General features: G+C 44.8%; 1 protein-coding gene across 11 annotated transcripts; it reads right to left on the bottom strand.

Annotated features, from left to right (window-relative positions):
- Window positions 1-11,003: 11,003 nt before the first annotated feature.
- Window positions 11,004-15,539, bottom strand: LOC119346363. 11 transcript variants are annotated; one of them, XR_005167681.1, is made up of 8 exons: window positions 15,083-15,539; window positions 14,792-14,829; window positions 14,620-14,681; window positions 14,373-14,484; window positions 14,115-14,215; window positions 13,960-14,031; window positions 13,558-13,654; window positions 11,004-13,185 (listed from the first exon to the last, which is right to left on the bottom strand). XR_005167681.1 is itself a non-coding variant. In XM_037615832.1 (7 exons), exons 1-7 carry the CDS (start codon window positions 15,142-15,144, stop codon window positions 13,616-13,618), a joined length of 486 nt encoding a protein of 161 aa, XP_037471729.1. In that variant the 5' UTR covers window positions 15,145-15,539; the 3' UTR covers window positions 11,004-13,615. The 11 variants fall into 11 exon arrangements, 2 of the variants coding, with proteins under 2 accessions (XP_037471729.1, XP_037471728.1); XR_005167704.1 differs by lacking the exon at window positions 15,083-15,539 and adding an exon at window positions 14,915-15,054 and having other exon boundaries at window positions 11,004-12,938; window positions 13,134-13,185; window positions 13,558-14,031; window positions 14,771-14,829; XR_005167666.1 differs by having other exon boundaries at window positions 11,004-11,335; window positions 12,817-14,031.
- Between the last annotated feature and the right edge of the window lie 9,837 nt (window positions 15,540-25,376).

Below are 25,376 nucleotides of genomic sequence, written 5' to 3'. Positions count from 1 at the left end.
TTGCATGGCAATCCCTACTCACTCACACTGATATCTACTAATAGGCATCTCCATAGCTCGTTGATACGCCTAGCCAATGTGAGACTTTCTCTATTTTTGTCTTCTCCACACAACCTCCATCATCATATTCTATTCCACCCATAGTGCTATATCCATGGCTTACGCTCATGTATTGCGTGAGAGTTGAAAAAAGCTGAAGCGCGTTAAAAAGTATGAACCAATTGCTTGGCTGAAACCGGGATTGTGCATGATGGGAGTATTTTGTGTGACGAAAATGAAGCATAGCCTAATTATATGATTTTGTAGGGATAAGCTTTCTTTGGCTATGTTATTTTAATAAGACATGATTACTTGTTAGTATGCTTGAAGTATTACAATTTTATGTCAATATGAACTTTTATTTTCAATCATTTAGATCTGAACATTCATGCCACAATAAAGAAAGTTACATTAAGAACTATGCTAGGTAGCATTCCACATCAAAAATTCTGTTTTTATCATTTACCTACTCGAGGACGAGAAGGAATTAAGCTTGGGGATGCTTGATATGTCTCCAACGTATCTATAATTTTTTATTGTTCCATGCTATTATACTACCTGTTTTGGATGTTTAATGGGCTTTACTATACACTTTTATATTATTTTTGGGACTAAACTATTAACCTAGAGCCTAGTTGAGGTAGTCCTCGATTTAGGGGTCCTTGGACAGCCGGACTATATACTTTGGTCGGACTGTTGGACTATGAAGATACAATATAGAAGACTTCGTCCCGTGTCTGGGTGGGACTCTCGTTTGCGTGGAAGGCAAGCTTGGCGATTCAGATATGTAGATTCCCTTCTCTGTAACCGACCTGATGTAACCCTAACCCCCTCCGATGTCTATATAAACCAGAGGGTTTAGTCCGTAGGACCGCAACAATGATAATCATAGGCTAGCTTCTAGGGTTATCCTCATCGATCTCGTGGTAGATCAACTCTTGTAATACTCATATCATCAATATCAATCTAGGAGGAAGTAGGGTATTACCTCCATAGAGAGGGCCCGAACATGGATAAACATCGTGTCCCCCGCCTCCTATTACCATTAGCCTTAGACGCACAGTTCGGGACCCCCTACCCGAGATCCGCCGGTTTTGACACCGACATTGGTGCTTTCATTGAGATTTCCATTGTGACGTCGAAGATAACGTTGATGGCTCGCCTTGTTATCAAGGATAACATCATCTCCAGGGGAGCCCTGGCCTCGGCCCAAACCCTCCGGTTGGGCGGTTTCATCATGACCGACCGCACGACTGTCGAGCCCATGATGACCTCTCGGGTCATCGAGAATCGCCTCCGCGTCAGCTCGGAACTTGCCGAACAGATGGATCCAACAGAGCTATCATCTTTGAACGAGCTTCTAGATCGCATCGCCACCCTGTGAGTCGCTACGGACTATGACCAGATTGGGCTTAAACCTGATCAGAGGGAGATTAATTCCCCTCCGGTCACCGAATAGATAGCAGTGGTGAAGGAACAAAGCGATAACTCTTCTCCCATATTGAGGATGGACTATGTCCGGATTACCGAGCTCACCGAGCCGGATACCCGTTCGCGGGAAGACGTGCCCCTTGTCCCTGACTTAGAACCGGACTGTGGGTCCGAAAAGTTGGGTAACATCCCGGAAGACGGATCGTTAAATTCGGAAACCCTTCAAGCCCTGGGTCTCAGACCGGGTCAGGATTCGAATTTAAATCCGCCCACCCGCCCAGATGCAAGCGATGTTTCCCATATCAGAAAACAACCCCAAGAGACAGTACATCACTTTTGGGCCAGATTCCTCCTTGTAATGAACAAGGTTAAGGAATATCGCGAGGAAGACGCAATCTCGTTCTTTTGCAGAAATTGCACGAACAAGGGTATCCTAAACGCCATAATACGCCGTCACATATCACACTTTGCTAACTTGGCGGCCATAGTACAAAATTACTATGTAATGGAAAACGCCTGGAAAACCCAAGCAGCCTTTTGGGACCCACTGGCCCTCACTAAACCCCTCGTCCCAACAAAAAGGGTGTACGCTAATCGGTCACCCGATCCAATCACGAAGAAACCGAAGCCCACTACAAAGCGCGGGACTGTATTGGAGGGATGGCTCAATAGGCCATGCAAAATTCACACCACATCGGATACCGTACCAACACATAGCCTTAGAGCATGTTGGATACTCTGGCAAGTGGCCAAGAGCGGCGAGGATCTCCTCATCAATAATCCCGCAGAGCATCATCCCGCAGACAACAACAATACAGTGTTGACAATCTTTGAGACTTTCGCCTCGAATAACAGGCGTAAGCGAACACTATGCAGCATCGCCGAAGTCTGTCAAATAGCAGCAATAAACCCTTGGAACGACACGGCCATAAGTTTTAGCGCCAGTGACGAACCACAATTCAGAATAGTCCGGGCACCAGCCGCTTTAGTCCTTAGTCCAATTTTGGACGGCTTCCAGCTTACCAAAGTGCTCATGGATGGCGGTAGCGGATTAAACCTCATTTATGAGGAAACCCTCAACAAAATGGAAATAGACAATAGTCGCATTGAGCAAAGCAGCACAACCTTCCGAGGAATCATTCCCGGACGGGAGGCACAGTGTGCGGGAAAAATCACACTAGATGTGGTATTAGGCACGCAGGATAATTACAGGTCCGAAGAAATAACATTCCAAGTGGTCCCCTTCAGCAGCGGATACCATGCCCTCTTGGGGCGAGACGCATTCGCGAGCTTCCAAGCTATACCCCACTATGGATACATGAAGCTCAAGATGCCTGGACCCAATGGAATCATCACCCTTGCTAGTGATCCGGAGATAGCACTCCGCGTCGAAAATAAAACCGCCACCCTGGCCCTAGAGGCACTATCCGAAGCCCTCGCGGCCAAAGAGCTAACTGCGTTACGCTCCACAGTGGACAGGGATAACGTGATACTCGATAAACGATCCAAGTCTACCTCCTGTAAACCAGCGGATGAAATTGTCAAATTCCATGTCCACCCGACAGACTCTACAAAGACAAAATCCATCGGGGCAAAGCTGGACCTCACCATCGACGCTGCACTGCGAACGTTTCTATACGAGAATTGGGACATCTTTGCCTGGCACCCCTCAGACATGCCAGGAATCCCATGCAGGCTGGCCGAGCATAGCCTCAACATATTGAAGGGATATAAACCGGTCAAGCAGACACTTAGATGCTTTTCCGAACCCAAACGACAATCCATTGGAGAGGAGCTGGCCAAGCTACTTGAAGCCGGATTCATTAGAGAAGTTAAACACCCGGATTGGCTAGCAAACCTGGTGATGGTACCAAAGAAGGACAAATCCTGGCGCTTGTGTGTCGATTTCAAAGACCTAAATAAAGCCTGCCCTAAGGATCACTTCCCTCTCCTTCGCATTGATCAGATCATCGACGCTACCGCAGGACATGACGCACTGTGTTTCCTCGACGCATACTCCGGATACCATCAAATCAAGATGGCGGAGTCGGATCAAGCTGCAATGGTATTCATCACCCCATACGGCCCCTTTTGCTTCAACACCATGCCTTTCGGGCTTAAAAACGCCGGGGCAACCTACCAACGCATGATTCAAACATGCCTGGAGAAGCAAATCGGCAAAACAGTGGAAGCATACGTGGATGACGTGATCATTAAGACCAGACACGTCGAGTCTTTAATAGATGACCTGAGGCTCACATTTGACAACCTCAGAACATATGACATTAAGCTCAATCCAGAAAAATGTGTTTTCGGCATTCCCGCCGGAAAGCTGTTAGGCTTCATTGTCTCCCATAGAGGAATCAAAGCAAACCCAGCCAAAATCCGAGCTTTGTCACAGTTGGCTACCCCAACAGATCTTAAACAAATCCAGAAACTAATTGGATGTGTGGCAGCCTTAAGCCGCTTTATCTCCAGATTGGGAGAAAAGGCACTGCCACTCTATCGCCTTCTTTGACGCACCAAACACTTCGAGTGGACGGACGCATCAATGGCTGGACTGGAAGAAATAAAAGCTCTTTTGCCAAGCAACCCAATCCTGGCCGCACCAAGCATTGGCGAACCAATGTTGCTATACATAGCCACAACACACCAAGTTGTGAGCGCAGCGCTCATCGTCGAACGAGAGGAGGACGGACATAAGTTCCCGCTTCAAAAGCCGGTGTACTACGTATCCACTGTCCTCACACCATGCAAATCTCGGTACCCCCATTATCAAAAAATAGAATATGCGGTCTTCATGGCATCCCGAAAACTACAGCACTACTTTCAAGAGTGTTCAATCACGGTGGCCTCCGAAGTCCCACTCAATGACATAATAAACAACCGCAATGCGATGGGCCGGATTGCTAAGTGGGCCATCGAGCTCCTCCCATTTGACAACACCTATAAACCACGGCGGGCCATTAAATCACAAGTACTGGCCGACTTTGTCGCCGAATGGACAAAGGCCGAACTCCCTAAAGAGTATGGCGCATACTCCAATTGGATCATGCGCTTCGATGGCTCTAAAATGCTTGCAGGTCTGGGAGCAGGCGTCGTCCTAACTTCCCCCATCGGACATACTATCCAATATGTACTCCAAATATTATACACAGACTCCAAAAATGCAGCCGAATACGAGGCTCTGTTGCATAGTCTTCGGATGGCCGTCTCCATGGGCATCAAGCGCCTGGAAGTGCGCGGTGACTCAAACCTTGCAATATCTCAAATAAATGGAGACTTCGATGCCAAAGATCCGAAAATGGCGGCTTATCAAAATGTCGTCCTCAAAATGTCAGCTCGATTCGAGGGGCTCGAATTCCATCACGTGGTTCAAGAAAACAATCAAGAAGCAGATGTTCTCGCCCGCATTGGTGCTAAGCGCGACCCAGTCCCACCTAACATCTTTCTGGAAAGGCTTTTCAAGCCATCTGTGGTGTGGCAGGAGGAGACCGACAATACTAGCTCGGACCGGAACACAACCCCAGATACCGAAGACACTGACATAGTCGAGGGCTCCGCCACCGAAATAACACCCTCGGCCCATCTGATCATGGCTGTCATTGCCCCATGGACCGAACCCTTCTTAGCCTACCTAAATAGGCAAGAACTCCCCGAGGATCGTAACGAGGCATGCTGCATAGTTTGGCGCTCCAAAGCCTATGAAGTCCACGAGGGGGAACTCTGTAAGAGAAGCGCTACCGGAGTACTTCAAAGATGTATCTCCGAAGAGGAAGGGCGTCAGCTCTTGGTGGAAATTCATGCCGGACTCGGCAGCCACCATGTCGTAGCTCGGGCCCTTGTAAGCAAGGCCTTCTGTATAGGTTTCTATTGGCCTACAGCCCGGGCAGACGCACAGGACCTCGTCCAACATTGCGTCGGATGTCACCTTTTCGCCAACCAAAGCCATATGCCGCCTACCGCTCTCCAAACAATCCCCATAACTTGGCCTTTTGCGGTCTGGGGGCTGGATATGGTCGGACCTCTTAAAGGGGAAAGCCATAAGAAAAAATATTTGTTGGTCATGGTAGATAAATTCACCAAATGGATAGAGGCCAAACCTGTTAAGACAGCCGAATCCGGACCAGTGATAGACTTTATATCGGGCGTCGTACACCGTTATGGTGTCCGCCATAGCATCATCATTGATAATGGCTTCAATTTTATAGCCGATGAGGTGAAAAGTTGGTGCGCCAAGTTGGGAATTAAGCTTGATTACGCCTCTGTCTATCACCCTCAAACAAATAGTCAAGTCGAACGCGCCAATGGTCTTATTATGAGCGGCATTAAACCCAGACTAGTGCGATCCCTAAAGGAATCAGACACGCACTGGGTCGAGGAGCTCGACTCCGTACTTTGGGGGCTGCGGACCACGCCGAACCGCACGACCGGATATACACCGTTCTTCATGGTGTACGGTGCAAAGGTTGTCTTGCCTTGCGACATTATTCATGACTCACCTCGAGTGCGCATGTACAAAGAGATAGAAGCCGAGTTGGATCGGCAAGACAATTTAGATGCCTTGGAGGAGGAGCGCGACATTGCAAAAGCCCGTTCCGCATTCTATCAACAACAAGCTTGAAGGTATCAAAGCAGAGAAGTACGGGCCAAAACTTGTAATATTGGCGAACTCGTTCTACGCCTACCGAAGAAGAAAAAGGACAAGCTCATCCCCAAGTGGGTGGGTCCCTTCATCATTGATAAAGTTCTCACCGGGGGAGCGTACTGCCTGCATGATGCAGCAGATAATCGACTCGAGCCGAACCCATGCAACGCGGCCAGACTCCGACGATTCTACACCTAGCGCGGAACTCTTTGTTCGTCTCCTTCCCTCTATCCTTTTACTTACTTTTAATTTGTATACTCTTCCTTCAAATTTTTTAGCCCTAAAGCTATAGTGTGACTCAATTACTGTCGGCGTTCTGGGAACGGGGGTCCCCAGACTTGCCTGCCTGCGGCCTGCAGCATGGCTCAAGTGGTAGCCCAGTGCGTCCCATCTTCATCGACTCAAGGTCAAGAACCTCGCGAGGGGCCAAGCCTCACGGGGCGGACGACAGGAGGCTTCCTCAGGAGCAGCCTCGCCAGGCAAACTTGCGAGGAGGAGGAGAGATCAAGGCAAGGGTACCTCGCGAGGTGCTCATGACGCAAGCCATGACGATCAAGACCAGGCGGGCACCAGCCTGCGCAGAGTCCTAGTTTCCACTTATGTGCAAAGGGGGGGGCAAGCACAGACCGAGGCATCAAGCAAAGGTTTCCATTCCAGTGCAACAGGACCAAGACCGGCAGGGCGGCATGACGGAGGTCACTGTGGAGCCCAGGACGGCGTCATCGCCGGTGCCTTTGGCAGTCGAAGACCAACTTTAGTCAGGATAAGTTGTACTAGATGTTCCCCTTCAAAATGGTCGTGGTTGGTGCCCTTCCCGCTCAATATTTGGGAAGAGGACCAGGGCCACTATATATATGACTATCCACCACAGTAGGAGGGACGGCTCACCTCGAGCAGGCAACTAGGGTCGAATCCTTCCCAAGCAAAACACCACACCACCACAAGAACGCCCCTCGCGAGGCTGTTCTTCCCTTGTACTGTTCCTCATCAGCCCTAGAGGCAATCCATGCACCACACACTGGAGTAGGGTATTACACCATAATGGTGGCCTGAACTAGTATAAACCTCGTGTCCCTTGTGTTGTTCATCGAGTAGTCTAGATTCTCAATGAGGCGTTGGGATGTGGGTTGGTACAGGAAAGATCTTCGCGCGCATCCCAGAGTTCGAACCTTAAGGGTTTGCCGGAACCCCACATCCGACATTTGACGCCCCAGGTAGGGGTGCGCCGGAGCTCTCCCTGCCGATGACCCGTTCTCCATCAACACCACGCTTTCGTTTTTGTTTGGTACTTTAGTTGGAGTTGCTTTCAATGTTATGCGCCATCCCTGGCTTCTGTTTTCTTCTCTTTGTCGCTCGCCTGACTCTTCTTTCCTTTCGACACCCTCACGAGTGTCTTCTGGCTTAATTTCGTGAGGTTTCCAAACCTAAGTTCACGGCGGGAGCACTCCTCCCGGTCCATGCCCCACAGGCATCGCGACACGAACGCAGGACCCGAGCTGGTCACCCCCGCAGCTGGGAGACGGAGCATGTCCCTCCGGCTAATTTTTGCAGGCCTCAAGACGCACGACAAGGCCTCTGGCCGGAGCCTCCCGAGGCAAAGGCCGCAACGAATCCCCCACCGAGCTAAGTTATTCCTATGCATGAGCATGCAACGCCGTAACGCGGCATGGAAATAATAGAAACAACATGGTAATTAAAGGCGACTGTCTAGCACGCCCCCACGGGGCTCCACAGTTCTCTCTCTCTATGCAGATAAAACAAAATGGGCACAACTCGCCCAACGACAGCCCGCAGAAGAGGATCTGCATCACCCTCCAGAGCTCAAGAGGACCCCTCCTCACGCTTCACTGAGGCGCGGCGGCGGGACGATCCGCCACCCCCACAAAGCGGGCGCGACGGTGCAGTGGCTGGTCATGGCCACCGCTGGAGGAGCTGCCGTCAGAAGGGGAGTCACCGAAGCTTGGCGAGCAGCGGGCACCTCCTGGCACGGGCCCGCCTTTGTCTTCGCCACTGCCATCGCCAAGGCCGAGCATCCGGTCATCACTCTCAGGGCAGCACCCGGCGCGGTGGCCATCTTCTCCGAACACCCTCACGAAAAGGGTGGCATCGCCTGATACGTCTCCAACGTGTCTATAATTTTTGATTGTTCTATGCTATTATATTACCTGTTTTGGATGTCTATAGGCTTTATTACACATTTATATCATTTTTGGGACTAACCTACTAACTGGAGGCCCAGCCCGTATTGCTGTTTTTTTGCCTACTTCAGTATTTCGAAGAAAAGGAATATCAAACGGAGTCCAAACGGAATGAAACCTTCGGGAGCGTGATTTTTGGAACGAACGTGATCCAGAGGACTTGGAGTGCAAGCCAAGAAGCAGCCAAGGCGGCCACAAGATAGGAGGGCGCGCCCACCTCTCCTGGGCGCGCCCCCCTGTCTCGTGGGCTACTCGGGCGGCCACCGACGTACTTCTTCCTCCTATATAAGCCTACATACCCCGAAAACATCCAGGGAGCCACCGAAGAAATATTTCCACCACCGTAACCTTCTGTATCCACGAGATCCCATCTTGAGCCGTCGCCGGCGTTCTGCCAGAGGGGGAATCCACCATGGAGGGTTTCTACATCAACACCATAGCCCCTCCAATGAGTTGTGAGTAGTTTACCACAGACCTTCAGGTCCACAGTTATTAGCTAGATGGCTTCTTCTCTCTTTTTGGATCTCAATACAATGTTCTCCCCCTCTCTTGTGGAGATCTATTCGATGTAATCTCTTTTTGCAGTGTGTTTGTCGAGATCTGATGAATTGTGGGTTTATGTTCAAGTTTATCTATGAATGATACTAGTCGACCCGTTGCGCCAAATGGCGCAGAGACCCGCTAAAGCCATGTTGTCGACGAAAATAGTTTTATTTTGCAAGGATATATTCGATAAGGTAGCAGAAAGCCCATTTATTAAATCATGATATATTGGAAGTATGTTTATCACGCTGAGAAATTTGAGATTAAAAAATACCATATTTGTATAACAAGTATAGACCAGTTAAGGAAGCATTTTTTTAGTTGAAAATATGGTTATCGTGCTGAGAGATCGAAATTTGAAAAAAAAACATTTGTATAAGATGTATAGACCAGTTAAGGATGTATTTTTTTTAACAGTGTTTGTACCAAACTTTTACTATCCATGTGTACAAAATAAAAACCTCTCTGTGTTTGTGCACATGAAGGCATAGGTATTTGCAAGGCCCATATGCTACCTTGCCGAGTCCACGAACAATTTCGTGCGCGTGGCTAATCCTAAGTAGAATATGAAGCGACATAGATTGCATCCATCGTGTCTATTTATCCCTTTTTTCCTCGGTTCTCATTTGGGCGAGAGAAGCGTTTCCAAAGAAGTGTACTCAACTGGTGAGATAGATCCTTTCCTACTATTTCAAAGGAAGCGTACTCAACTGGTGAGATTAATCCTTTCCTACTATTTCGTATTTCTCTGAATGCATGGATTTTTTTATTGAAGGGTAGTACCGATGTCTTGGGCTGGCAGCCCTCCGGGTGCATCAATTGCCAAACGGAGGAGAGATCAGTAGTAATCAAAACACCGAGGATTGACCAAATCACAACAGCGAAATTGCGGTCGTTTTCCATACATGGAGTGGCAGCTCATAGCATTGCTGAAGCGGACAAAAATTCAGAAGAACAGATGAGAATAGAAATGATGTAAAGTCAGGTCTGGGTTTAAAATGCATAGGTAGTACTCCCTCCATTCCTAAATATAAGTCTTTTTAGAGATTCCACTATGGACTATATACGGAGCAAAATAAGTGAATCTATACTCTAAGATATGTCTATATACATCTGTATGTAATTTGTAGTTGAATCTCTAAAAAGACTTACATTTAGGAACGGAGGGAGTATTTCAGTAGAGCTGTATCAGAATGCACAAAGGCTTAGTAACTCCAATACTAATTTACTCAAGGAAGAGCTGTACACAGGTACAATTTACTCAAGTAAGAGCTGCTCAATTTTTTCTCAGACCAAACTGTATAGGATGGTGGGAATTATATGTTGTCAGACCAAACTGTATAGGATGGTGGGAATTATATGTTGATGCGTACACACCTTCACAACTATAACTCTATGTAACAATGCACAAAGGAGTAGCAGCTGAAATATTAATTTACTCAAGTAAGAACTGGTCAATTCTGTCATCAAAACGAACTGTAATAGGATGGTGCAAATTCTGTAAACCTTGAACGGGGTGCATAGTACTACCTTACAAAGCCTATTAACATCAAGATGTAATAAGGCGAGAGAAAAACGATTGTAACTATCTTTTCCTTGTTCAAACATTTGAGAAAGCTTAGAGAATCCGCTCTGCTGCCTTTTCCTCCAATGTTCTATTTTCCTTTTTTACCTGCAAAAATGAAGCATGTTCCACATTTTGTTTGGCAGAACAAACTGGCAAAATTAGTGTTGTTACCAACAGACTTACATATTGCAAGAGGGATTCTGGAAGTATTTAGGCTAACTAAATTCAGGAAAGACCCGGTATAAGACTCATTTCAGCCCTCACGGTGCACCTCGAAGCCCTGCAATCAAAACTGAAACATCGCTCTGCACTGAAATCTCTAAACACCAGTTCATCTAACTAATCGAGCAAGTAACAGTCCTGCACTGAAACGCCTAAACACCAGTTCAGTTATCCATATTATACACATCTCTGCTACTAAAAAATTAGAAACTGGACCCTCAGCAACACTGTCCAACGCACAGCTGGATCCTTGAACTAAGTAAGGAAAGAAGCAAAGCACTTTGTTTTTCTAGATTCCATAAAAAACACTGAAGGATGGTGTAGCTAAGCGGAGCAACAAAGATAATTTTTTTTAAAACGATACCCACAAAATAACTGGGCATAGGATAAGATCTTGCACGAGAAGCTGGTTTGAGAGAGAGAGAGAGAGAGAGAGAGAGAGAGAGAGAGAGAGAGAGAGAGAAGTCTATGCCTAACACAACGTTGAGTGAATAAATAAATATCAGCTACCCAATTTTAGAGCCATGTGTGCACTAATAAAAACACAAGAGGTTTCACCTTATTCTTTTCTGTGGACTGAACCGACCTTGAGTTTTCTTGATTGAGCATATTTCATTAACTCTTTTTTAAAATATATTTCATTATCATTAACTCAAAATCCAATGCTCTCTTTTCCTTCTTCTATACCTGCAAAAATGAAGCATGTTATACACTTTGTTTGGTTGAACAAACTGGCAAACTTGGTGTTGTTACCAACAGATCACAAGATGGATTCTGGAAGTATTCTTGCTTGAACTGCTCTAGTAAATTGCCTATTGTCTAGCACTACTAACAACACTATCAGTCAATTAAGTTACTTCCTCCCATTATAATTGAACAAAATAAGGATAAAATATGCACATTGAGTTCTTTTCTCAAACATACATTAGGATCATCATCAGTAAGAAGTGCACAACAAGCATGCCTCAGTTGATAAATAATGAAGCAGTAATCAGAATATATAAAATGGGAATAAAAATAAATGGCAGAAATCATCCATCAACAGAGCTAAAACAGGACGGGAGTGACACAAGTATGTTAGATTGACAATAAAAATATAGGAATCCATAAACCTGGACACTACTGTATTCAAAGAAAAGAACAAAAAAAATGTAGAAATGGTTAATATGCTAATTTTTTCGCCATAATAACAAGAAAGGTGTAACATGAGCAAGGATTTACATTATAAAAGTATACACCATACAGCTCTAAAAATAATTTTAGCAGACTTTTAGTGTCCAACTATAAGCGTACTTGTTTTCCTCTACAGAGAAGAAAATTAGATAGCAAAGCTTTCGGTGTCCAACTCCTGTTACCAAGTGAAGTAAACTTTTGCCGTCCAGGTAGGTTGTTAATTTGATAATGAATCCAGTATAGCTATATGACAACATTATCACCTCTTATTTCAATTGGTACGTGTACCTGAGGTCAGATGCATGCCTTTGATTCCTCCCATAGTTTTTTGCCCTATCGATTAGAATAGTCGCAGCATAGCTAAGAACTACACTGTAGGTGCGCATAAAAATACAGTAGAGAAGTGGACTTTACTTGCAATTTTTTATCCTCGATCTCTTTATAAGTTTTCAACAATGAAATTCTCTATTATTACAGCCCTCAAAAAGCAAAAATAAGCAAATTAATTTTCTGAGCACAAACACACCGAGATAGGATAAGCTAAATGGGGCATCATGCATTATTTTTCTGAATACAAACACGTTGACATAAGAGAATCTGAATGAGGCATCATACCTAAATTTTCTGAATACAAACACACTGACATAAGAGAATCTAAATCACATGCCTTCAGGAGCCGAGCGATGGAAACTTTCAGGCAAGGCTTAGAAACATGCTTGATTCTAAGAAAAAAAATGTAGGAGATGACACCTACTTTTCAAGAGAAAAAAATGTGAGATGATGATTCACGATCTCACTCAGTTTGTGCAAGCTATACAGAAAAATTTAACATAAAACTTGTAGTCAAGTAGTCGCAGCTAGAATATTAAATGAGAAGACACTGATTTTTTTGATTATTTGTCACAGTACTGCAGCTAATCACCCTAGAAGGTCTTTCTGTAGTAGGTTAAACAAAATTCAGGTTGACGCTGAAACATCCACAATAAGAATCTCACTTTCGGAATATGCTTTTGGATGTAGAGCACAAGACCAGATTGCCAATGTTGAATTTGTCAATTTCCTAGCTTATAGCAGAAGGGACGTCATTAGATTCACATAAAACAGCTTCGGCTTCTACCTATTTGATCAAACAGAGTAAATCGTGTCACTATCCGGATGAGATTATATGCAACCAGAGAGTTAGGCGAGCAAATCGCCTAGCCAGATTTATGTTAAGTGATCACACAGTATCAATATATAGCAGCGCTATGTAGAAAGTGCATCTTAATTATACAAGGCAGATTCAGATACTAATTAGTAATGGTGTACTTACAGCATGGGCATCTGAAGTACACTCAATGAAATCCCATTTGGTTTTGATGTTCCTAGTTGGATCAAAGAGGGCCGTAAGCTTTTGCAGAGAGATAGGCAGGTATATATAGTACCTCACATTAATACATGATTTGGTTACATGCATGTCAACACACACCCTTTTTCGCATCAAGTCCCAATTTTTTTAAACGAAAATAGGAAAAAAAATGCAGACCAAGATTTACTTGGTATTAGAACAAATCACACAGACCCTATCTTTGTTCAATGAAAACTAAGGAAGAACTCTATAACTATCCTACTCTGCAATGATCATTGCATGATATCAATATTTCTCCTTTAAAGAATTAAATTTCAACAACCACGTAAGCTCTGATCATTGTTCTTGATTAAAAGGGCAAAGGAGAAACAAATGGAATAAGTCTCACCGTCACTACTCAGTTTCCACCCAATTTTTTATCCGAACAATATCCATTGCATCTATGCTTACCTCCCTCCTCCCCTGGAGCTCCAGCCCATAGCAATCTATAGTTTTAGAGAGAGAAGATAAAGGGTGAGACAATACTCCAACAACAATTTCTTAACAACTTAAGTGCCATTTATTTATTCTTATATAAAATTGCACCGTAAAGTATCTACCGCTATATTGCTCTTGACTGAGTACTCGTGTTCACTGACATCTTCTATTGCTAAATTGTTGATGCGTCCTCACTCGTCAGGTTTCAGAGTTCAGAGGAAGAAATGCAAGTGATTATTTTTAAGTGGTTGGCTGACATATTGACCTAGCATAGATCAAGCAATCCCATAACCGCCTTAGTATCAACACTAACTTGTGCATTAATCTCAGCAGTAATCTGTTTTAGAAGGGAAATGCTTTCATCAAGTGAAGCTTGTTGTCCAGCCTGATACATAGCAGAGCCATAGTTTCAGTTAGTAATCTATCACAACATAGGAGAAACAAATCAAGTCATTCAATGAAAAGAACCTTGAAGCCCTGCTCTTTGGGGCTATGGACGCCATGCCGAGTGCTCGCAGGAGACATGGATCGCACCACCACAATGCCCTTGACACCTAGGATTTTAGCACCTGGGAATATATAAAGAAGAACTCTGAACTCAAGGACACCAAAGTGTGACAAAATAAAGGGGAATCACCAATCCTCCTCAAGAAATGGTGGCGATAGGTAGAAGTTAATCCTTTTCATGTACTATGGTGGAAGAGTTGCAGAAAAAATCAGGCTCACATATCTTGGAAGGGTCCGACTGCTCTAGGGACATCAAGCCACAATATCTCCAACCACTCATAACCAAAACAATATGCCCTGTCTTGAGTTTCAGACTTCCAGTCACCGGAAACTGTATGGGCCAAAATTAATCTTCAGAGAACATAGGAAATACTAAATAAGCAAAAGGATAATCCCTGGAAATGCAATACATGTTGCAAAATAAGTCAAGACCATCTGCAAAAATATGAAAAAATACACATCTTACGCTTCTGGTTGCACTCCTTGACGGCCTGCTCCTTCTCCCTGTCATTGGCCGCCTCCCCTCCCCTGTAGCCACACCCCAGATCCGGAACATTAAAATGATTAGCAGACCAAGCACCATGATAGCACACACATAAATGATAATACACATGTACCTAGGGAATAGAGCAGCTAACCTTGACGAGGAGAACAGAGATGGAACAGATCATAGAACCTTCAAAACAAACAAGAACGATCTAGTCAGAGCACAACCATGGTACAATACATATAAGCAAAAGAACATTCCACAAATAAAGGACCAAAACTGGACATATAGAATCTACGGAGGTGGCAGTTAGATTCTGGCACAAGAGAGGGATTTCATCGCCTCCAGCTTGAGCTTGGCTGCGGGCTGTCTTACATTTCGTCCGACTCAAAGGCAAGGTGAGGAGGCAGGGTAGGGGGAGCAAAAGGGATGGGAGAAGGACCTGCGAGGGCGACGACATCGTCCTTGCCTGTCTTGTAGGAGACGACGCTTCTGGAAACTCATGCGTTGCGCTCATTGGCGCTCGCTGTTGCCCAGCCGACGAGTCTCTCCCAACCTTCGACCCCACCCACATCCGCCGCTCCTTCAACCCATGCTGCTTCCGCCCGCAGCCGCCATGCCCATCATGGCATGCAGTCCTGCCCCCTCTTCCTCGGCCAGCTCTCATGGCTTCCATGGCATCGTCGACCTGGGATGTCCGATGCATCATGGTCGTCATCGCGCCGTCCTCCTCGATCTATGGCGGCGGCGAGGATGCCGGATATGAGGTGGAGGACGAGCGGCAAAAGAGGGGCCGCGTGGGGCGAGGAGGAGGAAGAGAGGGAGAAGAGGAGGCGGCGGCTGCAGGAGGAAGAGTGAGAAGAGAAGGGATGGTGGTGGAGGAGGCGGCGGAGCCCAGGCATGCTCGGGGTGGCAGTATTTAACCAAAAACTACCACATTTCATGGAAACGTGCCCAAAAACTATCACTTTACGAATTTGTGCCGAAAACTACCATTTTTTTACTAATCTGTGACTAAAAACTACCATGTCGGTAAAGTGCCCGATTCGCCTCTTCTAAATGCCTTTCTGACAGGATTGGCCTACCAGTCAGGTGAGCTTGGGCCGGAAATCCTCCCGGCCATGGTGAGTCGGCATCAGCAGGCGCGGGTCGTCGCGGGAGGCCGCGAAGGCGGAGGCAGGGCCCGGGTCACCAGGGTAGGCGGCGAATTTGGAGACAAGGTGCGGGTCGACCTGGTAGGCGCCGAGGGTGGAAGAAGAGCCCGGGCCGCTGTGGCATGCGCCGAAGGTGTAAGCAGAGCCCGGGACGCCGTGGTCAGCGCCCAAGGCGGAGGCAGCGAGCGGGACGCCGTGGTCGGCGCCGAAGGCGAAGGCAGCGGGCGGGCCACCGTGGTCCGCGCCGAAGTTGGAGGGAGCGGGCGGGCCGGCGACCACGTGCGGCGGCGGGTGTTCGACTCCGTTGTGGTCGGGCGGCGGGAGGGCGCCGTGGTCACGCCGAGCTGCGGCATGGGGACGCCAAGGTGCTCCGCCTGCTCCTCGGGCAGCGGCAGGGGGAAGGCGAGATGCTCGGGGTGCGCACCGGGCAGCGTGAGGCGGAGAACCTACCGGTAATCGGCCTCCGCGCCTCCGAGGAGATCGGCCACGCCGGCGGCGAGCGTATGGACGGTGCTCTCGTCGGCGGCATCGGGCTGGAGGTGGTGGTCCTCCATCCTCTCTTATCTGTAATTCTCTTTTTGGAATTCGGGGGTGAAGTTGGCTTACGGCGCACGCAGCAGGTGCACACGAGGTGTATGTGGAAATGCCAAAGAAAGGGAGAGAGAGGAGGAAGAAGAGGGTTGACGTGTGGGCCCCATTTGTAATAACGGTCAACCTGACTTGTGGGCCCATACTGTCAGAAAGGCGTTTAGAAGAGGCGAATCGGGCACTTTCTCGACATGGTAGTTTTTAGTCACAGATTAGCAAAAAAGTGGTAGTTTTCGGCATAAATTCATAAAGTGGTAGTTTCTGGGCATGTTTCCATGAAATGTGGTAGTTTTTGGTTAAATACTCTCGGGGTGGAGCACGGGAGGATGGAGGCGGCCGTGGGATTGGGGAAAGGGGTCTAGGGTTCCACGACCCACTGGAAGCACGACGCGCGTGAGGAGAGGATTGGCCAAAATACTTTTGCACCTGCGTGATGTTTCACCCAGTCGATAGATGCCAGAAACAAGCCCACCAGTCATACTCTAGAAAAACTTACCAACAGGTGAATATTAGATTTACCAGAGGTGAAGATCTGACGGCCCAAACTCAGAATGAGGACGATCCGACGGTCGTGAATGCATGACATCGGGGGATCACCGTGGGAGCGAGTTGGCTAGCCTCTTTATTGATTAAAATTTGAATCTTATCTGAATTCTTTTATGTATGATTGAGTTATCTTTGCAAGTCTCTTCGAATTATTGCTTTGGTTTGGCCTACTAGATTGATCTTTCTTGCCATGGGAAAAGTGCTTAGCTTTGGGTTCAATCTTGCGGTGTTCTTACCCAGTGACAGAAAGGGTTGCAAGACACGTATTGTATTGTTGCCATCGAGGATAAAAAGATGGGGTTTATATCATGTTGCTTGAGTTTATCCTTCTTCATCATGTCATCTTTCTTAATGCGTTCCTCTGGTCTTATGAACTTAATACTCTAGATGCATGCTGGATAGCAGTCGATGTGTGGAGTAATAGTAATAGATGCAAGCAGGAGTCGGTCTACTTGTCATGGACGTGATGCCTATATACATGATCATGCCTAGATAACATTATAACTATTCGCTTTTCTATCAATTGCTCGACAGTAATTTGTTCACCCACCGTAATACTTATGCTATCTTGAGAGAAGCCTCTAGTGAAACCTATGGCCCCCGGGTCTATCTTTTATCATATAAGTTTTCAATCTACTTTTATTTGCATCTTTACTTTCTGCATCTATATTATAAAATACCAAAAATATATTTATCTTATCATATTATCTCTATCAGATCTCACTTTCGCAAGTGGCCGTGAAGGGATTGACAACCCCTTTATCATGTTGGTTGCGAGTTCTTTGTTTGTTTGTGTAGGTTCATGGGACTTGTGAGGAGCCTACTACTGGATTGATACCTTGGTTCTCAAAAACTGAGGGAAATACTTACGCTACTGTGCTGCATCACCCTTTCCTCTTCAAGGAAAACCAATGCAAGCTCAAGACGTAGCAACAAGGATTTCTGGTGCCGTTGCCGGGGAGGTCTTCGCTCAAGTCAAGACATGTCAAGTACCCATCACAAACTCATCTCCCTCGCATTTACATTATTTGCCATTTGCCTCTCGTTTTCCTCTCCCCCACTTCACCCTTTCCGTTTTATTCGCCCTCTCTTTCCCAATCCTCTCTCTTTTCCGCTTGCCTTCTTCTTCTTCTCTCTTTCGCTTGCCTTTTTCTGTTTGCTTGTGTGTTGGACTACTTGTCGCCATGGCGCAAGATAATACCAAATTGTGTGATTTCTCCAATACCAATAATAATGATTTCCTTAGTACTCCGATTGCTCCTCTTAATGATGTTGAGTCTTGTGAAATCAATGATTCTTTGTTGAATCTTGTTATGAAAGATCAATTCTCCGGCCTTCCTAGTGAAGATGTCGCTACCCATCTAAACAACTTTGTTGATTTGTGTGAGATGCAAAAGAAAAAAGATACGGATAATGATATTGTTAAATTGAAGTTATTTCCGTTTTCACTTAGAGATCGTGCTAAAGTTTGGTTTTCGTCTTTGCCTAAAAATAGTATTGATTCTTGGAACAAGTGCAAAGATGCTTTTATCTCTAAGTATTTTCCTCCCTCTAAGATCATCTCGCTTAGGAACGATATTATGAATTTTAAACAACTTGATCATGAGCATGTTTCCCAATCTTGCGAAAGAATGAAATTGATGATTCGCAATTGCCCTACTCATGGTTTGAATTTATGGATGATCATACAAAAATTTTATGCCGGATTTAATTTTGCTTCTAGAAATATTTTAGATTCGGCCGCCGGAGGCATGTTTATGGAAATCACGTTAGGAGATTCTACAAAACTTCTTGATAATATTATGGTTAATTATTCTCAGTGGCACACCGAACGATCTACTAGTAAAAAAGTGCATGCTATAGAAGAAATTAATGTTTTGAGTGGAAAGATGGATGAGCTTATGAGATTGTTTGCTACTAAGAGTTTTTCTATTGATCCCAATGATATGCCTTTATCTACCTTGATTGAGAATAATAATGAATCTATGGATGTAAATTTTGTTGGAAGGAATAATTTTGGAAATAATGCTTATAGAGGAAACTTTAATCCTAGACCGTTCCCTAGCAATTCCTCTAATAATTATGGAAATTCCTACAATAATTCTTATGGTAATTTTAATAATATGCCCTTTGATTTTGAAAATAGTGTGAAAGAATTTATGATCTCTCAAAAGAATTTTAATGCTTTGCTTGAAGATAAATTGCTCAAAGTTGATGATTTGACTAGGAACGTTGATAGACTTTCGCTTGATGTTGATTCTCTCAAACTTAGATCTTCTTCTCCTAAGCAGTATATCAATGAGTCTCTCAAAGCTATGAGAAGTTCCATTGACGAATGCAAAGAAAGAACCGCTAGATTGCTTGCTAAGAAAAATTGCTTTATAAAAGCGTGTTCTTCTAGTTTCCATGAAAATAATGATGAAGATCTTAAAGTTATTGATGTGTCCCCTATTAGATCTTTATTTTGCAATATGAATCTTGATAATAATGGGACTGGAGATGAGTCAACTTTATTTAGAAGGCATCCCAAGAATTCGGAGTTTTTAGATCTTGATGCTAAATTTGGTAAAAGTGGGATTGGAGAGGTCATGACTTTAAATAGTAGTGAACCCACTATCTCGGATTTCAAGGATTTTGATTATGATAATTGTCCTTTAGAAAGTTGTATTTCCTTGCTGCAATCCGTTGTTAATTCTCCTCATGCTTATAGTCAAAATAAAGTTGTTACCAAACATATTGTTGATGCCTTGATGCAATCTTTCGATGAAAACCTTAATTTGGAAGTTTCTATACCTAGAAAACTTAATGATGAGTGGGAACCTACTATAAAGATTAAAATTAAAGATTATGAGTGTTTTGCTTTGTGTGATTTGGGTGCTAGTGTTTCCACGATTCCGAAAACTTTATGTGATATTCTAGGTTTCCATGATCTTGATGATTGCTCTTTAAATTTGCACCTTGCGGACTCCACCATTAAAAAGCCAATGGGAAGGATCAATGATGTTCTAATTGTTTCTAATAGAAATTTGGTGCCTGTTGATTTTATCGTTCTTGATATAGATTGCAATCTTTCTTGCCCTATTATTCTTGGTAGACCTTTGCTTAGAACGATTGGTGCGATTATTGATATGAAGGAAGGAAATATTAGATTCCAATTTCCATTAAAGAAAGGCATGGAGAACTTTCCAAGAAATAAAGTCAAATTACCTTATGAATCTATCATGCGAGCTACCTATGAATCAAGTGCCAAAGATGGCACTACTTAGATCTATCTTCGCTTTTATGCCTAGCTAGGGGCGTTAAACGATAGCGCTAGTTGGGAGGCAACCCAATTTTCTTTGTGTTTCTTGTTTTTGTTACTGTTTAATAATAAATTTTGTTTCTACTTTCTGTTTAGATGTGTTTTCATGTTTTATTTAGTGTTTGTGCCAAGTGGAACCTATAGGATAACCTATGATATGAGTTGATTTGATTCTGCTAAAAAACACAAACTTTGCACTCACGAGAAAAAAAATCAATAAATCACATAAACGAGATTTTGCATTGATTATTTTTTCTGCTGTTCAATAAACAAATTGTTTAGGACGTCCTATTTTGGTAGGATTTTTAAAGTTCCAGAAGTTTGCGTTAGTTACAGATTGCTATAGACTGTTCTGTTTTTGACAGGTTCTGTTTTTCGTGTGTTGTTTGCTTATTTCCATGCATCTATGGCTAGTATGTAAGGGTATGAATAATATAGAACTTGGAATACAGTAGGTTTAACACCAATATGAATAAAGAATGAGTTCATCACAGTACCTTATGTGGTGGTTTTGTTTTCTTTCACTAACGGAGCTTATGAGATTTCCTGTTGAGTTTTGTGTTGTGAAGTTTTCAAGTTTTGGGTAAAGATTTGATGGATTATGGAATAAAGGGTGGCAAAAGCCTAAGATTGGGGATGCCCAAGGCACCCCAAGATATTCAAGAATAGCCAAAAGCCTAAGCTTGGGGATGCCCCCGGAAGGCATCCCCTCTTTCGTCTTCATTCATTGGTAACTTTACTTGGAGCTATATTTTTATTCGCCACATGATATGTGTTTTGCTTGGAGTGTCGTGTATTATATTAGTCTTTTCTTTTTAGTTTACCACAATCATCCTTGATGTAACACACCTTTTTGGAGAAGCCTCCTTGATTGAAATTTACTAGAATACTCTATGTGCTTCACATATATCTTTTGAGCTAGATAGTTTTTGCTCTAGTGCTTCACTTATATCTTTTAGAGCACGACGGTGGTTTAATTTTGAAGAAATTGTTGATCTCTCATGCTTCACTTATATTCTTTTGAGAGTCTTTTAGAACAGCATGGTATTTGCTATGGTTATAAATTGGTCCTAGAATGATGAGCATCCAAGTTGGGTATAATAAAAACTATCATAGGAAGTGAATTGGATGCTATGATCAACTTGATACTTGATAATTGTTTTGAGATAGGGAGGTAGTGATATTAAAGTCATTCTAGTTGGGTGATTATGAATTTAAAGAATGCTTGTGTTGAAGTTAGCAAGTCCTTTAGCATGCACGTATGGTTAAAGTTGTGTAACAAATTTGAAGCATGAAGTGTACCTGGCTTGTGCATCCTTATGAGTGGCGGTCAGGGACGAGCGATGGCCTTTTCCTACCAATCTATCCCCCTAGGAGCATGCGCGTAGTGCTTCGTTTTTGATGACTTCTAAATTTTTGCAATAAGTATATGAGTTCTTTTGACTAATGTTGAGTCCATGGATTATACGCACTTTTACCTTTCCATCATTGCTAGCCTCTTCGGTACCGTGCATTGCCCTTTCTCACCTTGAGAAGTTGGTGCAAACTTCGCCGGTGCATACAAACCCCGTGATATGATATGCTCTATCACACATAAACCTCCTTATATCTTCCTCAAGATAGCCACCATACCTACCTATTTATGGCATTTCCATAGCCATTCCGAGATATATTGCCATGCAACTTTCCACCGTTCTGTTCATCATCATCATGATATACATTACTTTTGTCATATTGCCATTGCATGAACATGTAGTTGACATCGTATTTGTGGCAAAGCCATCATGCATAATTTTTATACATGTCACTCTTGATTCATTGCACCATCCCGGTACACCGCCGGAGGCATTCATATAGAGTCATATCTTGTTCTAGTTTCGAGTTGTAATTCATGTGTTGTAATCAATAAAAGTGTGATGATCGTCATTATTAGAGCATTGCCCAAAAAGAAAAAAAAGGAAGGCAAAAAGAAAAAAAAGGGCCAAAGAAAAAAAAAGAAAAAAAAAGAAAAAAAAAGAAAAGAAAAAAAGAAAATAAATAAAGGGGCAATGCCACTATCTCTTTTCCACACTTGTGCTTCAAAGTAGCACCTTATTCTTCATGTAGTGAGTCTCATATATTGTGCTTCAAAGTAGCACCATGTTTTCATGTAGAGAGTCTCATAGGTTGTCACTTTCATATACTAGTGGGAATTTTTCATTATAGAACTTGGTTTGTATATTCCTACGATGGGCTTCCTCAAATGCCCTAGGTCTTCGTGAGCAAGCAAGTTGGATGCACACCCACTAGTTTTCTTTTGTTGAGCTTTCATTCATTTATAGCTCTAGTGCATCCGTTGCATGGCAATCCCTACTTCTCATGTTGACATCAATTGATGGGCATTCCCATAGCCCGTTGATTGTCCTCGTCAATGTGAGACTTTCTCCTTTTTGTCTTCTCCACACAATCCCCAATCATTATTCTATTCCACCCATAGTGCTATATCCATGGCTCATGCTCATGTATTGTGTGAAGGTTGAAAAAGTTTGAGATTATTTAAGTACGAAACAATTGCTTGGCTTGTCATCGGGGGTATAGAAGTTGGGAACATCTTTGTGTGACGAAAATGAAGCAGCCTAACTATATGATTTTGTAGGGATGAACTTTCTTTAGCCATGTTATTTTGAGAAGACATGATTGCTTTTATTAGTATGCTTGAATTATTATTATTTCTTTTGTCAATATGAACTTTTATTTTGAATCGCTTGGATCTGAACATTCATGCCACAATAAAGAGAAATTACATTGAGAATTATGCTAGGTAGCATTCCACATCAAAAATTCTGTTTTTATCATTTACCTACTCGAGGACGAGCAGGAATTAAGCTTGGGGATGCTTGATATGTCTCCAACGTATCTATAATTTTTGATTGTTCCATGCTATTATATTACCTGTTTTGGATGTCTATGGGCTTTATTCTACACATTTATATCATTTTTGGGACTAACCTACTAACCGGAGGCCCAGCCCGTATTGCTGTTTTTTGCCTATTTCAGTATTTCGAAGGAAAGGAATATCAAACGGAGTCCAAACGGAATGAATCCTACGGGAGCGTGATTTTGGGAACGAATGTGATCCAGAGGACTTGGAGTGCAAGCCAAGAAGCAGCCGAGGCGGCCACGAGATAGGAGGGCGCGCCCACCTGTAACGCCCCGGATACAACTTTCCATATTCATAACTCCAACTCTTGCCTTTTCTGGAGATGCGATATGATATTTCCTTCGTGGTTGGGTTTTGTCGTTTGTTTTGCATTTTGTTCATGTTTTGCATTTCATCTCATAGCATCATGCGCATTGCATCCGCATGTTTTCATAAAACCTCGTAGCCGTTCATAGTTACCGCTTCTCTCTTTGTCTTCTTTGACCTGTTGTCAACCCCCCCTTGTCTTCGTCGACCTCTCTCAGACCCCTCGCATGCGTCCGAAACTTGCCCGAACCTGAACCGCTCGATCATGACCAACAGGTCCGGATCATCCCTAAACATCCCTTTATCATCATCGGTTTCTTGTTGGACTCTCCTAAGCTATTTATTCTCGTTCATCCGATTAAAATTGGAGGGACCAAATGCCCCTTCTATTTACCTACTTGCTATATAAATAGATCAACCCTAGAAACTAGGGATCTTGTCCCATCCTCCGTCCCCGCCAGCCCACTGTCCTCCTTGGGATCCCCTCCCGATCCAAAACCACCAGCCACAGCCGCCACCGCTCCTCCTCAGTTTCCAGGCCCAACCAACCGGTGCCTCCCCTGGATCTCGTCGTCCACCCAACCAGATCGCTGCAGCTATCCAGTGCCCAATCCCCTTGCAGCCTCCTTCTCTTCGTTTACCACTCCTGTCCAACCACCATCGCCGCCCAAATCCTGTAGGAGCCCGAGCTCCTCTGCCCGTCGCTCCTCTCCTGCAGCCGCTCGAGCACCGGCCAGCTCGCTGGAGCAGACCACCGACGCCTCCGGCCTTCTCTGCTTCGAACGCACGCGTGCCTGCCTCCATGCCTCGAAAACCCCCGCTCCGCCAAGTTCCTGGCCTGCGTCTGCCTGTCGAGCGCCAGGAAGAACTGCAACAAGCTCCGCCGCCGCGCCATCTTCAGGCGCTCGAGCACGAGCTCGCCCGCGCCACGTCTTCCTCCTCGTCGTGCGGGTCCAGGAGGCTCGCCGCCCAACCGCATCGCCCTGTTGCCTCGCCTGCTTCGCCAGGAGCCGTCCTCGCCCTCGTCCTCGCAGCAAGTCCCGAGCTCGACCCCGTCGCCTCCTCTGCTTCGCCCGCGCCTACCACCGGCCGGCCACGACCAGGTCGCCTCGCCTCCTCTTGCTCTTACTCCGGCCCTCTCTCTGTCCCTGCCACTTGTCTGAATTTTCCCTGCCATGGCCCTGCAGTTCCTCCCCGCCTCGGAGCTCCCTTGCGCCGCCGGATCCGAGACCCCCTCGCCCGGACCGACCCGTTCCCGGCGCTCGCGTCGCCGTCAGCCACCCGTCGCCGGAGTTCCTGGTCGGCTCGCGTGCCGACCTGCAAGTCCCACGCTGCCGCGGCTCCCCTGCTTCAACCGCTGCTACTTGCTTCGCTCGGTCAAGCTGCGCGTTGACCTCCAGCGCCAAGGCCCAGCGCGTCAGCCCTGTGCTTCTTCTCCAGCCGTAGCACCCCAATGCCCAGCCGCGGCCTGCCAGCCTCTCCACCGACCGGGCCTTGACCCAGGGTGAGCAGACCCCGCCCCCTCTCTTGTGCACTTTGGCCCAGCTAGTTTCGGCCCATGTAGTTTTTTTTCTCTTCCTGTGAATTTGCTATTTATCCAGTGTTTTACAGATTTGCAGATAACCCCTTGCTCTTCATGCATATAAAAACTCATTAACCATGCATCGGATTAAAACAAATTATACATGTAAAATGCTTAGAATTTTATCTAGTTTCACATTATGCCACTTTCATCCGTGTTAAATATGTTTGAAATACTGTTTGTTTAAATTTGCTTAAATGCCATGCTAAAATGATTTATTTCATAACTAAATAACCGTAGCTCGGTTTTAAATAAACTTTATATGTAAATGGGGTGAAAAAATGCCTAGTTTACCATGGTGCACTTCATTTTGTTGTTTAACTTCATTAAAATTGTGTT

The sequence above is a fragment of the Triticum dicoccoides genome, chromosome 1B, assembly GCF_002162155.2.
Source record: "Triticum dicoccoides isolate Atlit2015 ecotype Zavitan chromosome 1B, WEW_v2.0, whole genome shotgun sequence".
NCBI classification, from domain to species: domain Eukaryota; kingdom Viridiplantae; phylum Streptophyta; class Magnoliopsida; order Poales; family Poaceae; genus Triticum; species Triticum dicoccoides.
The sequence above is the reverse complement of the archived record's forward strand: the minus strand, read 5'-3'. Positions and strand labels throughout refer to the sequence as shown.